Raw genomic sequence first — 22,448 nt, forward strand, 5'->3', positions numbered from 1 at the left:
CCTGCCTCCTTATATAATTTGCGTTACATGCCATCCCTGACTGTCTATTGTTAAGTTCTTAACATACACATAGCACGTGTCTTAATTTTTTCACCGCTTTTTTAAACTGCACATTCATTATCAGATTTCCAACTGCACATTCCCCCCCCCCCCCCACACAACTGCACACTAAAAACCACCACCACCCCTGCTTGGATGAGCATCACTGCCTACTTGCCCACTCTCTCTTTCTGGGCATCCTCCGTAGTCCCAATTCTGTCCGCTAGTCTCCTCCCTTTTGAAAGAGAAAACACGACCGGAGCTCAGCAAAAACGCGCCTTCACCGGGCCCAACTCCTACCGGGGCAGCGGCTGTTCCTTCCCACTTAATATCTAGGCGGCTAGAGAAGGGGCTAGTCCGCCAGATAGGGCCTGCTGCCGCCTCCCACACTTCCTGGGAAGGGCCCCATGGACAGCATACAGAGAAGGGAGACGCCGAAATCTGGAACCAGCTGTGCTTGCGAATGGCACGTCTCAACCACCATCGTTATGATCCTATACACGTCCCCTCCCAACTAGGCCCTGTTCAGTAGGATTACTCGGAGGTAAACGGGTAGGGGTCGCAGCCTTGGTAAAGCCAAGCCTACTGGGCGGAACGAGTGAGCACGATTCCGTTCAGCAGCTGGGCTTTCGCTCCACGTCGCTGCTCCACCCCAGGAGGCGCGCAAAGCTCAGCCACCGAAGCAGCAGCGCCACTCGGCAGGAACTACATCTCCCAGCAGGCAGTGGCGACAGGCGCAGGCTCTCTTCGTCTGAAGATGCGGAAGGGTCGGTGACGTCACGGCGATGGCGGAGGTTCGGTAAGGGCATGTTTGTGTAGCCTCGAATGACCCTTCCTTCCTTCTTCCTCCGCAACGTTAAGTCCCTGAGCTGGATCCGTCGTTGGCTCCCACGTCTGTCTTTTCCCAAAATAAGAGCTCCCTATCTTTCTTTTTTTTCCCCCTAGGCCGAGGTAGGCTCCTGGAAGAGGTCTCTCCTCTAATAGGGTGACCATATGAAAAAGAGGACAGGGCTCCTGTATCTTTAACAGTTGTATTGAAAAGGGAATTTCAGCAGGTGTCATTTGTATATATGGAGAACCTGGTGAAATTCCCTCTTCATCACAACAGTTAAAGCTGCAGGAGCTATACTGCAACTATACTGTGACCACATTTAAAAGAGGACAGGGCACCTGCAGCTTTAACTGTTGTGATGAAGAGGGAATTTCACCAGGTTCTCCATATATACAAATGACACCTGCTGAAATTCCTTTTTCAATACAATTGTTAAAGATTCAGAGCCCTGTCCTCCTTTTCATATGGTCACCCTATTCTCTAATCAAAACCGCAGCAAGGTGCCCCTGTCTGGAATCTGGTTTCAATTTTTGTTGTTGTTTATTCGTTCAGTCGCTTCTGACTCTTCTTGACTTCATGGTTTCAATTTTAGGACGTGTTTTTGATACAGGATAATGTGCTATTAATGTATATAGCACTTTACTGAGCGACAGCAAAAAAGGCAGGTCCCTGCCCCCAAGAAGCGTACAATTAAATATTTGCCACAGGAGATATGGTTGCAAGGAGGGAGATGGAAGCAAGGTTGATCAAGAGAAATATATATGTTTAGGCCATATACTGTTTTCCCTGTCTGTTCTATCAAGCTGAATTATGTTCTTATTGTGGTTATCATAGGTTTGATAAGCTGTGCATGTCTGTGTTGCCTTAAATTTTTGATAACTCTTCTAGTTAGTGTTCAGCTAAATGCTTTGTGGAGCGCTTGTAGATATGGCAAAATAATAACAAATAGAATAAGTAGCTATAACTAAATATTGTTCTACCCTTTTTTTTTTTGCAAATGTAGGGTTTTTTCCTAATAATGTTCTTTTACACACCGATATATTTATTGTTTCTAACAGATTCACCTTTCATTAAAATATTTAATAAAAGATGGGAGTTCAAGGACTTTGGAAACTGCTGGAGTGCTCTGGAAGACCTATAAACCCGGAAACACTGGAAGGAAAAATTCTTGCTGTTGGTATCCTTAAAAATGGAATCTGACTATGTAAACGTCTGGTTAGTTTGACCACCCAAATGGCATTTCCCAAAAAACCAGCTGGCAGAGGTATCCCCTCAGAGTAGGCCTGCTCTATGAGCAGAGTAGTAGCTCACACATTCACTGCTGTGCCTTCAGACTGCCCAAGCTTTCCCTTCAGTCTACTTGGTGCAGACATCAGCTTTCCAACTTCCGCCAGCCACCTATTCATTGGAGAAATGTTATTTATTTAAGTGCAATCCTATACACCCTTGCATCTGAGCAAGTCCCATTGGGACTTACTTCTGAATAGATTAATAGGATTGCACAGTTACTGAGTACTACTGCTTTTGCAGACCTTGACCTATGCACTGAGTAATTAGAACTGTATAATAATAGTACTTTTAAAAGGTAAAATTAGACTTACGTCTCTCAGAGTGCTCATGAGGCGCAAATGAATCTAACAAAGAGTCCTATGGCACCTCTTAAATCAGAAAGAAAATTTTGGGGCCTGTTCACATAACATGCTAAATCATGGTCAGGCCACTAACCCCTTTGCAGCAAATGGTTAGTGATGATGTTTAAATCATGGTTAAGTGGCCACCATGGTAAAGAATGGTTCACACAATACACTAATTATCATTATTGTTACATTTATTTGTAACCCGCCTTTTGCCCAATACTGGGCCTCAAGGCGGCCTTACAAAATTTTAAACATTTTAAACCTAGGAAAAGAAATGTACAAAACACACACAAAAAAACCTAAGTCATGGCTCACATGACACACTAAGCCATAATGTTTAGCTCAAAATGCTTAACCACCGTGGCTTAGCGTGTCTTCTGAACAGCGTCATTGTGGTACATGCTAGACCTGACTTTGTCAGAGGCAGGCAATTTAAGCTTGAGATGTGCTGCTTGTTTGCATGTATCGGTTTCTCTGCTTGTCTTCCTATGAATGCTTTTCTAAGATATCAGCATTTGGCTGAATCAAGCTGTTAAAGGCGCAAGGGACCGCCATGGAAATTCCATCCACAATGCTCATCTCCTCACTTTGTTTCACCGACTTTGCAAGCTGCTATTCTTTCGGATCCGTCCTGTCTTCGTTTTTGATGGAGAAGCACCACTTTTGAAGAGGCAAACTTTGGTATGTGCTTTGTGCAACATTTCCAAATATAATATTCCAAATATTCTATACACTGTATAGAAGATTGAAATTTGTAGTCCAACCTTATGCATGTTATTTTATTATTATTATTATTTATTTATATAGCACCATCGATGTACATGGTGCTGCACAGACCACACAGTAAATAGCAAGACCCTGCCGCATAGGCTTACAATCTAATAAAGTTGTAGTAAACAATAAGGAGGGAAAGAGAATGTAAACAGGCACCGCTGGTAGGGTGAAGCTAACAGTATAGAGTCAGAACAAACTCAAAGTTTAAAAGCTATAGGGAAAAGAAAAGTTTTTAGCTGAGTTTTAAAAGCTGTGATTGAGTTGGTAGTTCTCAAGTGTTCTGGAAGAGCGTTCCAGGCATGAGGGGCAGCAGAGGAAAAAGGACGAAGCCCAGTAAGGGAAGTGGAGGTCCTTGGGCAGGCGAGAAGCATGTCTACTCAGAACTAAATCCCACTGAGTTCAGTGGGCCTTACTCCCAAGTGAGCAAGTATAGCATTGCAGATTCAGACTGCAGTCCTGGATTACCTGGGAAGAAGCCTCATTAAACTCAGTGGGGCTTACTTTGTTGTAGACACATATATGATTGCATTGTTAGAGGAGTAGAAACGCAGCTATAGCAAAATGGAGGAACTAATTTACAAGTCTTTGAGACAGAGATTGAACTGTGTTCCCTAATGATGAAATCTACTTCAGTGAACCTCTGGGTCATTTGTGGATTTAGGTTATCAGGTAATTGATAATTAAAGGAAGAAATATTCTAAAAAGAAAGCCCACTGGAAATACCACTATCTTGGCTGATGCAAAATAAGAATTAAATTAACAGCATGTATGCTTAGAGGTAAGTCCCATTAGGTTCAGTGGGGCTTACTCCCAAGTAAGTGAGTAGAGGATTGTAGCCTAAGGAAAATAACACGATCATGTAATAGAAATATTATTTCACCAATGTTGCTGTAGAGCAAGCGAAGACAACGAAAAGAAGTTGCAGCCACTGACTCCAAGAAAACTACGGAGAAACTTTTGAAAACTTTCCTGAAACGACAAGCTGTCAAAACGGCGCTAGCAGGCAAGAGGCAAGAACATCCCCTCCATGTGTGTGTTTTGAACCGTAAGATTAGCAAAAACTTAACATTTATACATCTTAATTTTCCCCAGCAATGCTGAGTTCCCCAGCCTTTCAGAAATAAGAAGAGAAGAAGTCGATGATATTTATGTTTTGCCTTCTTTACAAGAAGATGAAAAAGATAGGTGAGTGAAAGAAGTTCAAGGTTTACAATATAACCATTCAAAAAAATAGACACAAAATACTCTTCCTTTCTATAGAAAGTGTGTTGATACCATTGATACTTTTGTGATACAGCTCAGAAGAGGAAGATGAAAAGGAATGGGAGGAGAGAATGACACAGAAAAAGATACTGCAGGTAATTATCTTCAGCATTTGATTTTACATTCTTCTGTGCCCATTTATATTTCTTTGCGCATTTGTTCAGAGCCCTGCTAATAGGCATTTGGTCTGTTCCTAGTCCAGCATCCTGCTTACCACAGTGGTCAACTAGATGCCTAGGGGATCTCACAAGGAGGACATGATAGTGGGAGAAGGCAATAGTGCCTTCTCCCACTATTTCCCCCAAGCAACCGGTAATTAGAGGCATACTGCCTCTGATCCTGGTGATCACAAGCCACTATCAGCAAATCCTCTCCTGCAGTATGGGGCTAATAACCATGACCTATCTTATAGGATTGTTGTGAGCCTTCCATGAGATTATATGTATGAAGCTTTCTAGATACTGCTATAATAAAAATGATAACAATACCGCCTCTCCATTTGGATCGAGGCGGAAAACAATAACAAGTATAAAATACATAAAATGGATTAAAAACATAGTATACATTATTAAAACATCCTAAAAACATCCTAAAATTCCACTGGATAGGCCTGATCAGTCTTTATAGCTTTCTTAAATGCTAAAAGACTATTAAGTTGACGAGTCTTCTCCGGCAGGCCATTCCACAGTCTGGGAGCAGCAGAAGAGAAGGTCCTCTGAGTAATACTTGTCAGTCTAATTTTGGCAGACTGAAGTAGGTTCTTCCCAGAGGACCTGAGTGTGTGGGGCTGATTGTACAGGAGAAGGCGATCCCGCAGGTAGCCTGGATCCAAACCATGTAGGGCTTTAAAGGTAATAACCAACACTTTATACTTTGCCCAGAAACTAATTGGCAGCCAGTGAAGAGACTTTACTCTTATTTCACAATACCTAACTTGTTGGAACAGACCAAAGATCCATTTAGTCTAGTGCTTCATTTCCAATGATGACAAGCCAGACAATCTGGGGAAACCCATAAACGGTACAGCGTAGATACTAGTCACCCTCTTTTGAAAAGCTGTATACTTGTGATGGTTAGAGGTTGGAGACGTTTGTAGCTATCATGGCTAATGTAATACTCCTATCCTGTATGACTAGGGTGACCATATGAAAAGCAGGACAGGGCTCCTGTATCTTTAACAGTTGCATAGAAAAGGGAATTTCAGCAGGTGTCATTTGTATATATGGAGAACCTGCTGAAATTTCCTCTCCATTACAACAGTTAAAGCTGCAGGTGCCCTGCCCTCTTTTAAATCTGGTCACTCTAGTATAGCTCCTGCAGCTTTAACTGGTGACGAAGAGGATATTTCACGAGTTTCTCTATACATAGAAATGACACCTGCTGAAATTCCCTTTTCTCTGCAACTGTTAAAGATACAGGAGCCCTGTCCTCCTTTTCATGTGGTTGTATGACTCCATACATACATGTGGATGTATGACTCCATACATAATCACCCAGCATGCTAAAATTAAAGGAAGAGACCAATTTGCATGTGTGATCATTATATACTTTGAAAAATTTCTTGTCTGTGGCAACCAAAGAAACTCTGATTGTGATTTCTAAAAGGTGTTTTTCTAACTTATCTGTCTACCTTCATAAAAGGAAAGTCACTCCAGCTGAAAGCAAGAAATTCCAAATAAATAGGTTGTTTGAGTTACTACCAAGCATAATGTCTTCAAAATATTCCCCCCTTCCTTGTGCTGGCAAGTTATTTTCATAGTTAACCAATTCTTATTAAGTATCATCACCCAAGAAACAGAGCCTAGGGTTGGACTACTCAGGTAGGGATATGCAGAAAGGAGGAGGTTTGATTTTGTGTGGTTGGGGTTACTGGGACCAGGAGCAAAGCCAGCTTTTACCCCAGTAACATCTTCTAGTGCACCCTTCTCCCGTATAAATTTGTGGCTGCCTTTCATGTCTTGCCGTGGGCGAGGGGGAATAAAGGGATATTTTTGGACATTGTTGTGAAGAAGGCCAAAGCGGAAACTGGTTCGCCCCATTCCTCATCCCGTATGGGGCTGCCTAGTGGTTTTATGTGCACAGAGGTTCACCTTGTACCCTCTAGGTTCCTTATGCACCCATTTTGGTAGCTGTGTTGTGCCCCAAAGTTGCAACTTCCTCAATTGTCCCATTTGGAAAAGAAAATGATTAATTTCAAATGTCTCACTGTCGGATTGCATGTGTGTTTTCTTTTAATGCTTTTGCATGGTCTGTGGTTATTTCAGCCCACTAACCTTGCAAAGCCCCACAATTTTGTGTACTGGCTTTTACATCTTGCATTAGGAAGAACTGTTTGAAAACCCTCACTCTGTAGACGTTGACTCAGAAGATTTCCTGAGCCTGCCCCCTGAAGTAAAGCATGAGATCCTCACTGACATGAAGGAATTCACAAAACGAAGAAGAACTTTAGTCGAGGCAATGCCGGAGGTAATGCACATGCCTTCCCTTGCATTTTCAAGCCAGCAGAAGATGAATCTTTTTTTAGGAAACCCTCTACTGTCAGGCTAAGTGTTTACATTGGGATATCAGGGTAATCATTCTCAGTCTATATTCTCCCAGTGGGATTCTGACAGCAGAACATTCACTTTAGACCTATTCAGACAACACACTGAGCCAGGGGTAGGCTGCTAACCCTTTTGCAGCAAATGGTTAGTGAACGTGTTTAAACCATGGTTATGTAGCCACCATGTTTAGGAATGTTTCACACGGCAGACTGAGTCATGGTTCACATGTCACGCTAAGCCATAATATTTAGCTCACAATGCTTAATCGGAGTGGCTTATCGTGTCTTCTGAACAAGGTCATTGTGATTCCTATTAAGTGTTTGTGATTCCTATTAAGAGTTTGAGAAATAGGGCACCTTGTGAGAAAGGGCAAACTTGTATTGAAATCAGTTTTCATCTCTTGAGGTTGCGTTCAATATTAATCCTACATAGAGTAGACCCATTGGAATAAATAAGATTTAAATTAGACATTGAATACAAACCTTGCTGTTTACACTTCCATTTTACTACCAGTCAGCTGCACAGTTTTGCCTTCCTGGCTCCACATCATACTGTCTTTGGAGCTTTCCAATTGACAAAATATTCCTACGGGCTAAGAATGCCATACAATTTTGCCTGTTCTTTTTTAGAATCATACTTGCACAACTATGTCTTTCTCCATAACATTTTTTCTTATTTATTAGTGTTCTATCCTACAGTTCTGTAAAACTATATTTAAAGTTCGTAAGAGAATATGTAAAACATTCCCTAAAACATCAAAACCAAAACCACTGCAATTTAAAGTAGACATAAAAATTAAATTACAAAACCTATTTCAGTAAGAGAATAGGCTGAATGCTTGAAATGCTAACAGTCAAAGGCTTGTTGAAACGAATATGTCTTAAGTGCCTGCTTAAATATGGGAAGAGAAAGAGCTTCATTTCCCTGTTTTCTCAGGACCTTCACTAAGACCTACCTGTAAGGATTCTTTCTCATGTGTTAACATTTTCAAGTTGCAGCTCTATATTAGGAAGTAAGCGTCACTGAATTCCATTAGACTTATTTCTGATTAGACACGGATAAGTATTGCGCTGTAAATTAAAGGAATTGAGCTAAAATGGTGCAGTTGAAGAGGGTGGACTTGCATTTCCTGCTCAGACAACAGTAGGAAGGGCTGTTGCTTGTTTCTCAGCATAGCAACAGCTGATAGTGCAAATAGACATGTTTAGAAATCATTCACAGACGTACGTTAGTCATAGGCCTGCCTGCTGTCTTTAAGCAGCTGTTCTAAATCCGCCCACTTCTCCGTAAATAACCAATATTAAATATAACTAATCCTGGCTATTTAGGGTATTGGCATCACTAGGGAACCAATACTTGAGTGACCATACTTTTGGTTTATAATACTGTGATTACCAAATTTTTATTCTTGACCTCTGCTCTGAGGAATTTGGAAACTTGTTACTGTTATTTTCTGCAAAAGTGTGCTGCAGTCTTTATTAGGTATTTATATCCTGCTTCTCTGCTAAAAGAGCAGTCAGTGCAGCTTACAATAAGGATATTAAAAGCACACCAAGAAAAAAAAATCATTTTAAGCAGTAACTTTTGTTGCAACTGCGTATCTCATTTTATTTTCTCAGCAAGCCTGTGAGAGAGCAGTTGCTTCTTTTCTTAACCACTTTATGTGTGAGAAACTAAGGGAGATGCACAGTGACTTGCCTACGGCCGTTTTCAATTTCTGCCTCAGCAGGGATTTGAAGCCAACTCTCTTCGGGCAAGGTTCAGTATTCTGTCTACTAGACCTTTCGTTCTGATCTCACCTTATTTTATTTTGTTTATTTTATTTAAAACATATCTTGGCCTCCTTTCAGGGCAGAAGCCCTCACAAGGCGGCTTACCACAATAAAATACATAAAAACAGTTTGAAACGTTAAAAGCAATAGAAACAGGCGCAATAAAATAGCAGTTGAAACAATAAAAGCTAATAATAAAATCACCAAGAAACAATAGCAATAGCAGCAAAACCGTACTCATCAAGAGAGGGCCTTCTTAAAAACCTGCAAGGATTGTGCATGGCAGACCTCCAATGGAAGTTTGTTTCAATGGCGTGGGACCACTGCAGAGAAGGCCGTCTCCCGTGTAGACACCCACCTAATTTCTCTCACAGGTAGGCAAATGAGAAGGGCCTCTCTTTCTGATCTTAAAGTACAGGCAGGCTGATATGGGTGAAGGTGGTCCTTCAAGTAACTTGGTCCCAAACCATTTAGGGCTTTAAAGGCCTTTTCTCGCCAGGCTCCATTCCCAAATGCAGGCCTTCACTTCTGTTCTTGTTGACTGAAGAAGCAATGTCCCCTTGCTAGGCCCTCTCTGGTGCAGTGTTGCTATACAGCAGGGTTGCAGAACTTCAAGCCTAGGGGCCAAATCTAGGATTGGGATCACACGCCTGGGTGTGCTCCCAGTCTGGTCCTCCAAGATTCCCCAGATGGCCACACACCATTTGACTAGCCCCATCCCCTTTCTCCTGACTGCTGATTGGTGGTTCCCCAACTATTTGTACAGTTTTTTTCCTCTTCTCTTAACACTTAGTTGCCAGCAGCAAAAGCTTTAAGCTAAAATATGTGGGTATTTTGGGCCCCAGTCCTTCTGTCTAGGCTCTGCTTACCCCTGAAATGTGACCCAAAGAGCTTTTCTGAAACGAAATTTGGCCCTTGAGCTGAAAGGGATTCAACACTCCTGCAACGCCGAAACATGATATGGCGCCACTGTAAGAACCTGTGGAAATAGTCCAGCTTACGACAGAACTATCCCTAATCAATTGATAATGCATCCAAGTAACAGATATAGCTGATGATACCAAAAACAAAACAAAAAAAGTGATACATTTCCTTGTCTTCTTACATAGTAAATGCATTTGCTCTGGATATGCAGGATCTTCTCTTCCAGGCTGATGCGTAATTACTGTATTTTGATTAAAGGGATCCAGTGACTTCTCCCAGTATCAGCTAAAGGGATTGCTTAAGAAAAGCAGCTTAAACCGTCACATAGAAAAGGTGCAGAAGGAGATGAATGATCAGCACTCGGGCCAAATCCAGAGCCAGTATGAAGACGACGGGGGTTTCTTGAAAGAAGTGGAGACCAGGAGGGTTGTGTCTGAAGATACTTCTCACTACATCTTGATAAAAGGTAGCATTGCAGTAATGCTCCAGTTTTCTAAAGGTATCGAGTGCCCCTTAATGCACAACATGCAGCAACAAATAATCGTCATTGCAGTTTTTAATCTATCTTTTTCCTCTGCAGTTTACCAAACCTCTATTATAACATATAAATAATCAGTGGTGGTCACTTCTTTCTTTCAGGTATCCAGTCCAAAGGAGATACCTCCAGAGGTCCGGTGACGACACCTGCAGGCCGTTCTTCCACAGTACCTGAGGAGTCGAAGCCTAGTAGGAATGTTAACGAGGCTCAGGTTCATGTCAAGCCACCTCCAAGTGATCTCTTAAAGGCCGAATCAAGCAGCAGTACTTACCCGGAACCTCCTTCTCCCAGAACGGTGCTTGCTATCCAGGCTGCGATGCTGGGAAGCAGTTCAGAGGAGGAATTGGAAGATGAAAACAAAAATCGGCTTGATTCAGATAAACCCTGGTTTGGCCCTAGCACAGATGCTGGCAATGTGTCCCCAAGAACTCTGAGGGCTATTCGGAAGGCTTTATGTGAGGAGGAAGAGGATGTTAGAGTAGCTCTTACCAGTACTGCTGGTGATAGTGAAGGAGAAAGACCTTCTGTGAAGGACCTTCTTTCCAGTAGCTCAGATGAGGAGGACCAGGCCCTTGAAGTTCAGAGTGCGAAAGGGCTTCCAATTTTGCCTATTGGGCAATCAGGAAATCGAATCATTACCCAAGAGAGCAAATTGGATCAAAAAGTACTCTTGTTGGAAAGGGATCAGAGCGTACCTGAAAGCCTGCTCATCGAAAAAGGACTTTCTCCTGGGGCAGATAGGGAAGGACGAGGTGTGGGAACCCAGGCTTCCAAAACAGATGTGAATTCGGCGCAAGTTGGGAATAGAAACAGTGGTGTGCAGCAGCCAGTCAGGTCTTTGACACCGCCGTCTCTGTCAGTCTCCTCAACCGATTCCAAAATTAGACAAGCCGAACCTTTAAGGGAATTGGTTCACCAGCTAGAAAAAAAGAGCTCCTGTATGCCGCACGAAGTTGTGTTTGCTTCAGAAACGGCACATCGTAGCGAAGAAAGGATGGAACATCGATCGCAGTCTGAAGAGAGTGATTCTGATGGTATGTGGACTTTCGAAAAGAAAGTGTGTGTGTGTGTGTGTGTGGGCATGGCTAGACGAGGGGGATGATCTCGTTCTCAGTCTACACACGTGATGTCCCAGGAGGAAGAGGACGCTCCTGCCATTTTTTTTAAAGAAACAATTGCCCTGACCCTGCTCCCACCCTACCCCCGATGGGCACGGAGCACTTGCAGAACTCCGTGCCATGTGCCCAGTTCCGGGCTCCTCACGTTTACTCGCGAGGAGCTGGGAAGAAAATGGGACACCCGGCCACACGTTCCACAGTCTTGGGATCATCCCAGGACTGTGGGAAAAGTCGGGACAGAAGGGTAGGGCGATATCCCGGGGAATTGCAGGGATCATCCCTCTCTGTTCCCAGGATCCCCTGTGCGTCATGTGGATGCACAAGGATAATCCCAGGACAATCCCCTGGATATCGCCCCACCTAGACATGCCCTGTGTGTGTGTGAGGGAGAGATAGATGTGCTAAAACATGGCCATGCTGGCTGGGGATCATGTGAGTCGTAGTACAACACATCTGGAGGGCACCAGAGTGGGGCTGTCCTAAAACTACCAGGACTTCTTATTGTCTTTGTATCACTGCATGTGGTCAGCTTACAGTGCGCGTGTTCATTGTATTCTTCTGATCCTGCTGTAACAACATTCTTGCTCTTAAGTTCTGCTCCTTCCTGCATCCTCCTGTTTCTTCTTTCTTCACCCTGTGCCCTTTCCTTTATCTTTTTCATGGCTCTAGACAGCTCTCTTCCTACAGTGAATAAGGCCTTTTACTTTATTCACACTGGTTAAAGCCGTGGTTTAAAGTGTCTTCTGAACACAGCCTAGCTTTCTGGCTCAACCACCATGGTTAAAGTCATGGTTTAAGGTGTCTTCTGAACGGGGCCGAAGAAACCAATCTCCTGGTGGTTCCACATAGATCCATCCTCCGATTGGAGCCCACCATGGGAAGAGCCTTCAGCATGGTAGCCCCCCTCCTATGAAATTCCCTGCCTCTGGAGGTCAGGCAGGCGCCAACTTTGTATTCCTTTCAGCGCCTCCTGAAAACAACATTATTCCAGGAAGCCTTTCCTTAATGACTAGCCACGTTCCACTATACATTTTGCTTCTTTTAAAATCTATTTTAAAATGTTTTATTCTGTTTTTATTTTATTTTATCTTGTACACCGCTCTGAAATTTTGAATGGGGAGTGGTATATAAATATTGTAAATAAATAAATAGTAATCAATAAATAATCTTTCCTACTTTTTTTCTTTGAACTGATCAGATAGCTTCATTGAAGTGGAAGCTGAACTAACTGGTGAACCTCAACGTGAAACCCTTGAGAAGTCACCTGTTTCCGCTGAACAGGAGGAAGAGACAGCATCTGAAGATGCAGCAGAGAGCAACGGTGCTGTGGAGAGCCCACCAGAAAACACTGGCGAAGATGCAGAGCTGGCTCTGCAAGAAGATGCTGAAATCAAAGGCCAGGCGGATGCGGCAGTTAATGAATGGCAGGATATTAATACGGTAATTATTTTGCTGCCATCTGTACTGAGTGAATAACAAGGGAGGGCTGTTCTGTGAACCAGGGATGCCTGCATTCTTAAAATATTCTATTCAGAGTTTGCATAACTTTTACTGTTCAATTTGTGCAGAGATTTGAAAGGAATTAAGAGCCTTCAGTGTGGTGGCCTCCCTCCTGTGGAATTCTCTGCCTCTGGAGGTCAGGCAGGTGCCAACTTTGTATTCCTTCTGGTGCCTCCTGAAAACGTCGTTGTTCCAGGAAGCCTTCCCTTAACAACCAGCCGCAATTTATTTTGCACTTTTTAAAATGTCTTTTTGGTGTGTTTTTATTCTGATTTTATTCTGTTTTATTTTGTCCACTGCTCCGAAATTCTGAAAGGGGAGTGGTATATAAATATCGTAAATAAATAAGGACAAAAAGGAGGAATTTGAAGTCAGTCGGGATAGGGCGTTTAATATCTCTGTGACTGAGGATGCGGACACAAGTTTCATCTTCTGATGACTTGTTTGCTGTTTCCATGTTTTCAGATTCTGCCTGTGGTTGTGAACACTAGAAACTCGCTCTTTCCTTTTTAACTAAAAAAAGGAGAGTCGAAATTTTGTTGATGGATGCATGCATGTGTAACTGGAGAAAACATTCTTTCTCGAATTTCCTTTCCAAGCTTCATGGGAGAAATAAGCAATTTGGGTTTGCTTGGTGCAAAGAATTTCTTTTCAGATCTGTGCGTTAAGCGAAGCTTTGAGCTTGCTTTCTATTTGCAGGAGGAATTGGAAGCCCTGGAAATGAATCTTTCTGTCGAACAAAACACGCTTCAGGCTCAGAAACAACAGCAGGAACGTATTGCTGCCACTGTGACGGGACAGATGTTTTTAGAAAGTCAGGTATGCATTTATAATCCATCTAGTTTGTTCGCAACCACTTATGGAGATTCCCATTTTACAGAAGGGGAAACCAAAGTGTTGATGTGGGCAAGAATATTCAGTGAAGTACATGTAGAAGTAGGAATTGAATCTGAAGTCCATCTCTCTACATTGGACAACTATGGCTTTCCTTGTGACTGTGGAAGTTGTGTGTGTGTGTGTGTGTGTGTGTGTGTGTGTTGCAGGGTGGGATAGATTTTTTGGGGGTCTGCCTTTGGATAATATATTTTCTTTTCATTAGTTTATTTGAGCAATGGTGTCTTGATCCATTTCATTGAATTACTTCAAGGCTAATGTATAGATTATACTGCTATCGGCTGTATAGAAATGCAATAAATAAATAATAAAAGAAGAGTAAACAATATAAAGGGGGATTATTTAGCTGATTACAGTGTTCTGCTTGGTGCAAGTATAAGGGGGGGAAAAAGAAAAGAGGAGCATTAAAAAGAAACCAGTATCTTTTAAAATCAGCCACAGCAAATGGATATTTTCAGACATATGAGAAAAGAAATTGAGATAAGTTTTCTTAAGAAAAGGAAACTGTCAACATTATGTATTACTGCATTTATATCCCGCCTTTTTCCCTCCAAGGAACCCATTCCACATTACTTCATAATTAACTAAGAACTGCTCACTCACTCACATTAAATTTCTCATGTTAGTAATTTCTTCATGTATTATCCTTGGAGAAAGAAACTGGAGAGCGAGCGAGAGAGAGAGAGGCCCTATTCAGACAACACGCTAAGCAGCATGGTTTAGTGTGTTGTCTGAACAGGGGGCGTGCGCATGAGAGAGAGAGACAGAAGTCAATTATAAAAAGTACCAAATTGCCTACTTATTTCCTTTTGTTACTTTGCAAATTGAAAATATCATTTTGGATCAAACTGTTGGCAGAAAACTTTTAGGCAAGGATCGTGTATAAATGAATTGAAAATAGCTTTTTCAGAACCATCACTAAAAAGTGAAATAACAGTTGTAAAGTGAGCAATTCATTTATTGTACTGCCAGGATTTGCAGTTGGGAAGAAGAAAGAAAACGGGAAAGCCCTCATATGATTTTCATAGAAAGCTAAAAATAGTGTAAACTGTCCATCCAGTGCAACGCCAGGGTTAAATGGCATATCACATAACTGCAAATATAGCAGAATCAAACTTGGAAGAAGTGGATGAGAAACACTTGCCTGCAGAAGATGAATTTGTACTGCTCACCCAATCAATAGGCATAGTTTTGACTTTTTAAAAATGTAAAATTGAGGCTGTACTTAATCTGGCCATTTATTTATTTATCTATTTATTGCTGAAGCTCTCTGGGCTGCTCACAGAAATTAAGACCATTCAAAGTATAAAACAACAGTATAAAATCATAATATAAAATACAACATAAAAGCACAACCAGGATAAAAGTAGTGCAGAAATACAAATTTAAAATAAAAAATTAAAACAGCAAAGCTAAAATTAATTTATAGACTGTTAAAATACTGGGAGAATGAAAAGGGCTTCTCCTGGTGTCTAAAAGAATATAGTGTTGGTGCCAGGCGAACCTCCCTTGGGAGCTCATTCCACGGCTGGGGTGCCACAGCAGAGAAGGCCCTCCTCCTGGTAGCCACCTTAGATTGCAATGTATACATATTTACCCCAAAGTAAGTCTCATTGAATTCAGCGGGACTTACTTCTGAGAAGACATGCATAGGATTGAACTACCTTTGGCATCGTTCGTAAATTGTAAGTCTTCCTGGGGTATAATTTGAGCTTTGCTACCTGCGGAACATGCTCTAGTGAATTTTCATAATGCAGTAGGACTTTTTCCAATAATTGCTGTAATGGGTAGCTGTTACCTGAGCAGATGAGTTTAAGAGATTTGCTTGGGTCTACCTTCCCTAAGTGTTCTCTCTCTACTTGCTGTTGCATTTTGGGAATGGGCTGTCGTATGAGAATAGCTGTGGGTTTAAATATTGTTTTCCCATTCTCTGTAGGAGCTTCTACGCCTCTTTGGCATTCCGTACATTGAGGCCCCTATGGAAGCAGAGGCTCAGTGTGCTGTCTTGGACCTCACTGATCAAACCTCTGGGACCATCACAGACGACAGTGACATTTGGTTGTTTGGAGGACGGCATGTGTATAAAAACTTCTTCAGTCAAAACAAGTATGTGGAATATTATCAGTTTGTGGACTTCCAGAATCAGCTAGGTAAGGGCCAAACTTTTGTTTATGTGGAGTTCTTGAATCTTGAATTCCTCTATACGTTTTCAAACATATATTATCTCACTTAAACTGAGAAATGTGGTCATTGTAATTTCAATGTACGAGCAAAATTTTGCTGGGATATTTATTTCACAATCAGTAATAGATACCCAAATACATTTTGTTAGGATCTCTCTTTCGTCCTTTCGTTCTTTTTGAGGACCATCAAATTGGTGACTTAGGGTGCAATCCTATGCATGTTTAGAGTGAAAGAAGTCCTACAACTCTGTAGGACTTTTTTTTCCTGTTTACACATGCCTAGGATTGTGCCTGGTATAAGTGCCATTGAATTCATTGGGACTCACTTCTGAATAGACAAACATAGACATGTGCTGTTAATTTCACCATCTAAAGTGGTTTGATCTTTGTGCTTGCTGTTGTTGAACTATGGATTAACACTAGGCTTTCCAAGTTAGTGTTCAGGGACTGATGATTTGCTTCCAAGTTTGGGAATGAATTATGTCTGTTCAGAAATGCAGTGGTAGCTATAAATAACAGTATTTTAGTCAGAAGAAGCTTAAAACATGTAAAGCTTCTAGGGCTAGTATATATCAGCTTGCATTTTGGGCCTGTTGCAGCAATAAAATTCAAACTAGCTTTTCCCGTGGACATAGTAGTATAATTACTGTTATCTGCTCTGAGCCTGTGGGATAGGACAGACTTTTCTATAAATATAAGTCATTTGTTGCCAGTGGTCTGTTGAAGGCTTACAGCTTTTATATGTGCTCTCAATATCTGCTTTTGGTGGATATTTGTAAATATATGAAGATGCTTTATAATAATTATAGTTTGTGGGATGTTTTTTTGTCGTCGTCCCCGCCCCTCTTTACTGAGGTACCTGATGTGCAGCCGGAATCAAATCCTGCTGTCCCAAGTTCTTTATGCCACCCGTGTGTTAAGAATGTTATGGACTGAAGTTTGCATTTTATTCAATCAAACCTGCAGTCTACTACAGAGCTGTGGTGCTGTTTTATTGACAAAACAAATGCCTTAGAATTCGTAGGGTGTTTTTTTTTTTTTATCACATACACGTTACTGATTCTTTCTCTCAGGCTTGGATCGGAACAAGTTAATAAATTTGGCCTACCTACTTGGCAGTGATTACACAGAAGGCATTCCTAACGTTGGTTATGTAACGGCGATGGAAGTCTTGAACGAATTCCCTGGACGAGGAATGGAGCCTCTCTTCAAACTTATGTAGGCAATTTTTCTCGTGGGCTATTGATTCCTGTCTTCCATTATTATTAATTTTTGTCTTCTACTTTGAAATATTATGAGCCAGGATGTCTGGCTTCTGTAAACACAGTGAAATATCAGCGTGATTTAGAGTTGAGTGATTAGTTGTGTTCAGTTGGGTTCTAGTTCTGACAGGTCCAAGTCATCAATCAGGTTCTTTTGCTTATCAAGACACTTCTGCAAAAGATGACAGTTTATTGATGTGAAATGAATGCAGAATGTATACTTGCAAAGAAAATTAGCACCTCCTTCCAGCTGATTAAGCTTTCATAACTGGGTGTCTATCGGGGGGGCCACGATAGACGGAAGCCATCCCTTTGAGCCACAGCTGGTTCTCCAGGCCAGTTGTGCAATTCTTCCTGAAGCGAGGCTGAAGCATGAAACTCACACATTGGTTATTATAGGCTTCCCTGCTAGGTTCCTGCCTCTCTCAGGAGCTGACAGGCTGCATCCCTCCCCCCTTTCAGAAGAAGCAGGAGGGCTCCCTCTCGCAAGTTCCCAAAGCATTTAATCTGGGAAACTAATTGCCTTCCTAGTGCCTTCTAAGGGATGAAAACCTCCCAGCTCACCTTAAGATAAGACTTGGTTGCCCCATTCAGAAGACACCTTAAACCATGGCTTTAACCACTGGTTAAGCCAGAAAGCCGGGCTGTGTTCACCTTAAACCATGGCTTTAACCATGGTGAATAAAGCAAAAAGCCTTATTCACCATAGTTAAGGCCATGGTTTAAGGTATCTTCTGAACGGGCCCAGTGAGAAAAGGGTGACATAACATTGAGAGGGACATCCAGGGAATGAGGCCTGCTCTTGTCAGCTAAAGCCTGCTAAAATTCTGCTTACTGTGTTAAGCTATACAGGACTCTTAGCAGCATTTTGGAACTCTGTGAAGTCCATATTTCTGCTCATTAACAAGTGCAGTCTAGTCATGCTGTCCATATATTATCTCCGGTATCGGAGGCAGTATGCCTTCTGGCGCTAGCTGCTGGAGAACATGAGTAGAGGGTGCTGTTGTGCTCGTGGCCTACTTTTTGGTTTCTCATGCACACCTGGTTGGCCACTGTGGGGACAGAATGTTGGATGAGATGGACCCTTCGTCTGATCCAGCAGGGCTGTTCTTATGTGTGTGTGTGAGGTTGTTGTTGTTGTTTTTTAAAAAAAACCATTCTACTTTTTTCCAGGGAATGGTGGGCTGAGGCTCAGAAGAGCAAGAAAACGAGGCCCAACCCGTACGATACTAAAGTGAAGAAAAAATTGCGGCAGTTGCAGCTTGGACCTGGTTTCCCAAACCCTGCAGTAGCAGAAGCTTATCTGCGCCCTGTGGTGGATGAGTCTAAGGGATCCTTCATTTGGGGAAGACCCGACTTGGAACAGATCAGAGAATATCCTTTTCCCCTTCTGTTTTGTTCTTCCCTTGGTAAGCTGTAGTTACAAAGGGAAGCTGCTCTAATAGAAATGGTTGCATAAGTGAACTTTACGCCAATGGGGTGCTGTCTTGCTCCCCTCTGCATGCAAGTGCACAGTTCATATGGTTGGTGAATTAATTCTCTGGTGAGCAGGGGATAGAACTCTCTCTCTCTAAACTCAAACGACATTTAAAAGCCATTAATTTGCATACCATTTGTGTGTTTCTTTGACACTGTGCTGCTCCATATAATTCTTACATAGAGATTTGTAAAATGTGGATTACAATACCACCCCCTTACTAAGCTGTTTTAAGGAACTTTCATTCATGCTCGGATTTTCTTTCATTATTACTTTCCTTTCCTTAACTGCTTGCACATTTTGCCAGAGTCATTTTGGCTGGACGAAGTTAAAAACAGATGACCTCCTACTGCCTGTCCTTAAACAGATGAATGCTCAGCAGGTATTACTGAAGCACAAACGTGTCTCTCTGTGGGGATAGTTTTCATAGAATCATAGAATAGTAGAGTTGGAAGAGGCCTAAAAGGCCATTGAGTCCAACCCCCTGCTCAATGCAGGAATCCACCCTAAAACATACCTGACAGATGGCTGTCCAGCTGCCTCTTGAATACCTCTAGTGTGGGGGAGCCCACAACCTCCCTAGGTAACTGATTCCATTGTCGTACTGCGCTAACAGTCAGGATTTTTTTCCTGATGTCCAGCTGGAATCTGGCTTCCTTTAACTTGAGCCTGTTATTCCGTGTCCTGCACTCTGAGATGATTGAGAAGAGATCCTGGCCCTCCTCTGTATGATAACCTTTTAAGTATTTGAAGTGTGGTATTGTGCCTCCCCTCAATCTTCTCTTCTCCAGGCTAACCATGCCCAGTTGTTTCAGTCTCTCTTCATAGGGCTTTGTTTCTTTGTTTTGATGGTGGTGAAGTGTCCAAAGCAGTTTTGTTGCAACAAGACAAGGGTACTTATCAATATAAATCTGACTCGAACAGAGCAATGAGACTGGCTACTTATCCATAGATAAGGATAATATAATTGTCCTTATCTGTGTCCTGCTTGTTCATCCCTGGCCGATGGCTGGTTGGCCACTGTGTGAACAGAGTGCTGGACTAGATGGACCCTTGGTCTGATCCAGCAGGGCACTTCTTATGTTCTTACGTTCTTACTTAAATAATCATCAGCAAGTATATATTGACAACTGCATCACTGTAAAAATTGGCATCACTGAAGGTTAACTCAAGAAAGCAGATGATGAATCAACCCCCCATTAAGAAAAGTAGGCCTGTCTCAAAATACAACCCACCATGCGAATTCAGCTTGTGTTCCAGGATTGCGGAACAGTTCTGCAATCTGAAAAATGAGTAATGCCCTGTTTATAAGATGAATATTCCACCTTTCTTCTGGAAAGAACTTAAGTAGCATGTGTGCCACAAATCCACTTCAAAATAAAGAGAGACTATCTCTCTAACCCTCACTGCAATTCAAATATGGCCACTGTGACTTGGTGTGGTTTTGCCCCTACTGAGCCAGGGAGCATGGGAGAGATCAGAGATGTTTTTGCCACAGCCAGGCCCACAATCACTCCATTCTCCAGTTCAGGGTTCCCACAAATTCATGGTTCCTATGCCATGTTTAGCACCTCTGCCACAGGCTATGTTTTATACATTTTGCATCTTTGGGGATCTCTGATGTCATTCTAATCAGGTTGGGTTTACTGGATTTGTTTTTGATGGGTAGCCTTTTGATTTGGTTGTGGCACCTTAGAAATGGAGCCAAAGCAGGGTCACTGAGAAAAAAGACGGTACTATCAACACATTTGGGGGAACCCTGAGGGTTATAGAATTATGTATTTATTGCATTTTTATACTGCCCAATAGCTAAAGCTCTCTGGACGGTTTACAAAAATTAAAAACCATGGAAACCATTCAAAATATAGAACAAACAGCATAAAAGCATAATATAAAATACAGTATAAAGACACAGACGGTATAAAATTAAGCAATAATGCAGAATTTAATAAAGTCTTAAAATACAAATTGAAAACAGCAAAGTTGAAATTAAGTTACTAGACTTAAAATGCTGGGAAAATAAAAAGGGTTTCACCTGGTATAGTGTAGGTGCCAGGCGAACCTCTTTAGGGAGCTCATTCCACAGCCTGGGTGCCACTGCAGAGAAGGCCCTCCTCCTGGTAGCCCCGAACAGCAAGTCCAAAAGAGGGCATACCCTCTCCCCAACAGCTTCAAAAGGACTGAGGATACCCAGTGGTCACTAGGAGCTGGAGAACCTGGAATGTCAGTTGGGAAAGAGAAATGGGAAACCAAAGGGCTTGAGTGAATTGGGCGGCTTGAGTCATTTACACCTTATAATATCCCAAACTGTGTGAGGACATACTGCCAGTATTTTGTTGCAGATCCCATTTGTCTTATTGCAATGAAGAGGACTTTGTAATTCTCCTAACCTCTCTTGGTGGGGATGCTCTTGTTTCCTTTGCAGACTCAGCTCCGCATTGACTCATTCTTCCGATTAGCGCAAGCAGAGAAACAAGCCATCAAGAGTCAAAGGCTCCGCAGGGCTGTGACTTGTATGAGGAGGAAAGAGAAGGAAGAAGAGCAAAGTGAAGCCCTGGAGGCAACTACAGTCCTAGAGCAGGAGTTTAAGCGGAGGAAAGGGAAGGTAGAGCGAGGCCCAGATGGAGTCCACAGGTGGCGGGGAAAGAGGAAAAAGTGCCCCTCACCTACAGAGCAGAGTTCTTCAGGCGGAGGCTTTATAGGGGAGATTGAGCTTTCGGAGGCATCTAGTGAGGCATCTGTTGAAGACCTGGGGAAGGAAGCCTCAGAGAAGAGCAAAAGAAGGAAAACTGCAAAGACGCTCAAAGCTGACGCAGGAAGTTGTGAAACCAACGTGGAGCTTGAACCAACACGGGATGAAGCAGGGGATAGCAGCTCCAGTGCAGACGAGGAAATGTCTATGGTGACAGCCAGACCTGTTTTTGAGGGCAAAAAAGCAAAGGGCAAGTCTTCAAAGGGAAGGAGTAGGAAATAAGTTCTACTCGCTAGTAATGTACATTGGATTTTTTTGTTAAAAAAAACTATAAATAGCACAATGTAACTTTCATTAGGAGAAGATGAATTCCCTCTCTTCCTCAACTCCCACCTCCATTAACTTTTTTTTTTTTTTTTTGGTATATATTGGCACTATTTACATCAGAGAACTGCTAACGGGTGGAATTTTTAAACCTCTTTAAAAGGATAATATGAATTTTTGCCCCATCGAGAAAAATAAATGTGAGTTTGCCTCCCTTGAGAAGTTTCTGAAGGTGATTTGTAATGCATATGTTTTTCATAATGGAAATGAGATCGTTTCATAATGTTGCCTGTCAGCTTCACACTTCATGAAATATGATAAGTTGCGTACCATGCAGGGTTTCTGCATTCTGCTAGGAGGAAATATTTTGGGCAGCTTCAGTTCCCTCATTCCTTGCTGTTCGCCTGAATTCAAAATCAATTTAAGTGTGGCATTCTGTGCAAAATTATATTTGACAGGAAGGGGGGGGTATTGATCATTTTTCAGTGCAAACTACAGAACACCTATTGGGCTTGTTCAGATGACACTTCAGGCTCTGTGGTTAGTGAAACTGTGGTTCTCTGGGGTTAGCACTAACCCACAAGCTGTGCTGTTTCACACAACACTTTAAGCCATGGTTAGAGCCGCTAACCCTGCTGCAGATGGTCCAACTGTGGTTAGCGAGTGGGCAGGGTTT

At 42.2% G+C, this 22,448-nt stretch overlaps 1 protein-coding gene across 1 annotated transcript; it reads left to right on the forward strand.

Annotated features, from left to right (window-relative positions):
- The first annotated feature begins 734 nt into the window (after positions 1 to 734).
- On the forward strand, positions 735 to 21,997 carry ERCC5 (ERCC excision repair 5, endonuclease). Its single transcript, XM_063126121.1, has 16 exons — positions 735 to 838; positions 1,930 to 2,048; positions 3,014 to 3,189; positions 4,177 to 4,317; positions 4,385 to 4,467; positions 4,580 to 4,640; positions 6,868 to 7,011; positions 10,043 to 10,250; positions 10,424 to 11,356; positions 12,639 to 12,880; positions 13,640 to 13,759; positions 15,771 to 15,984; positions 17,091 to 17,235; positions 18,453 to 18,653; positions 19,054 to 19,138; positions 21,182 to 21,997. Exons 2-16 carry the CDS (start codon positions 1,961 to 1,963, stop codon positions 21,728 to 21,730), a joined length of 3,390 nt encoding a protein of 1,129 aa, XP_062982191.1. The 5' UTR covers positions 735 to 838; positions 1,930 to 1,960; the 3' UTR covers positions 21,731 to 21,997.
- Positions 21,998 to 22,448: the final 451 nt, after the last annotated feature.

This window comes from Elgaria multicarinata, chromosome 5, assembly GCF_023053635.1.
Source record: "Elgaria multicarinata webbii isolate HBS135686 ecotype San Diego chromosome 5, rElgMul1.1.pri, whole genome shotgun sequence".
Taxonomy (NCBI): Eukaryota; Metazoa; Chordata; class Lepidosauria; order Squamata; family Anguidae; genus Elgaria; species Elgaria multicarinata.

What these genes read in the sequence shown, in the direction of transcription:
- ERCC5 (XM_063126121.1), top strand. Translation starts at nt 1,961, where the DNA reads ATGGGAGTTCAAGGACTTTGGAAACTGCTGGAGTGCTCTGGAAGACCT. An exon ending in TAGTCGAGGCAATGCCGGAG is followed by an intron (nt 7,012 to 10,042) that starts GTAATGCACATG and finishes TTTTGATTAAAG; the next exon opens with GGATCCAGTGACTTCTCCCA. An exon ending in AATGGCAGGATATTAATACG is followed by an intron (nt 12,881 to 13,639) that starts GTAATTATTTTG and finishes TTCTATTTGCAG; the next exon opens with GAGGAATTGGAAGCCCTGGA.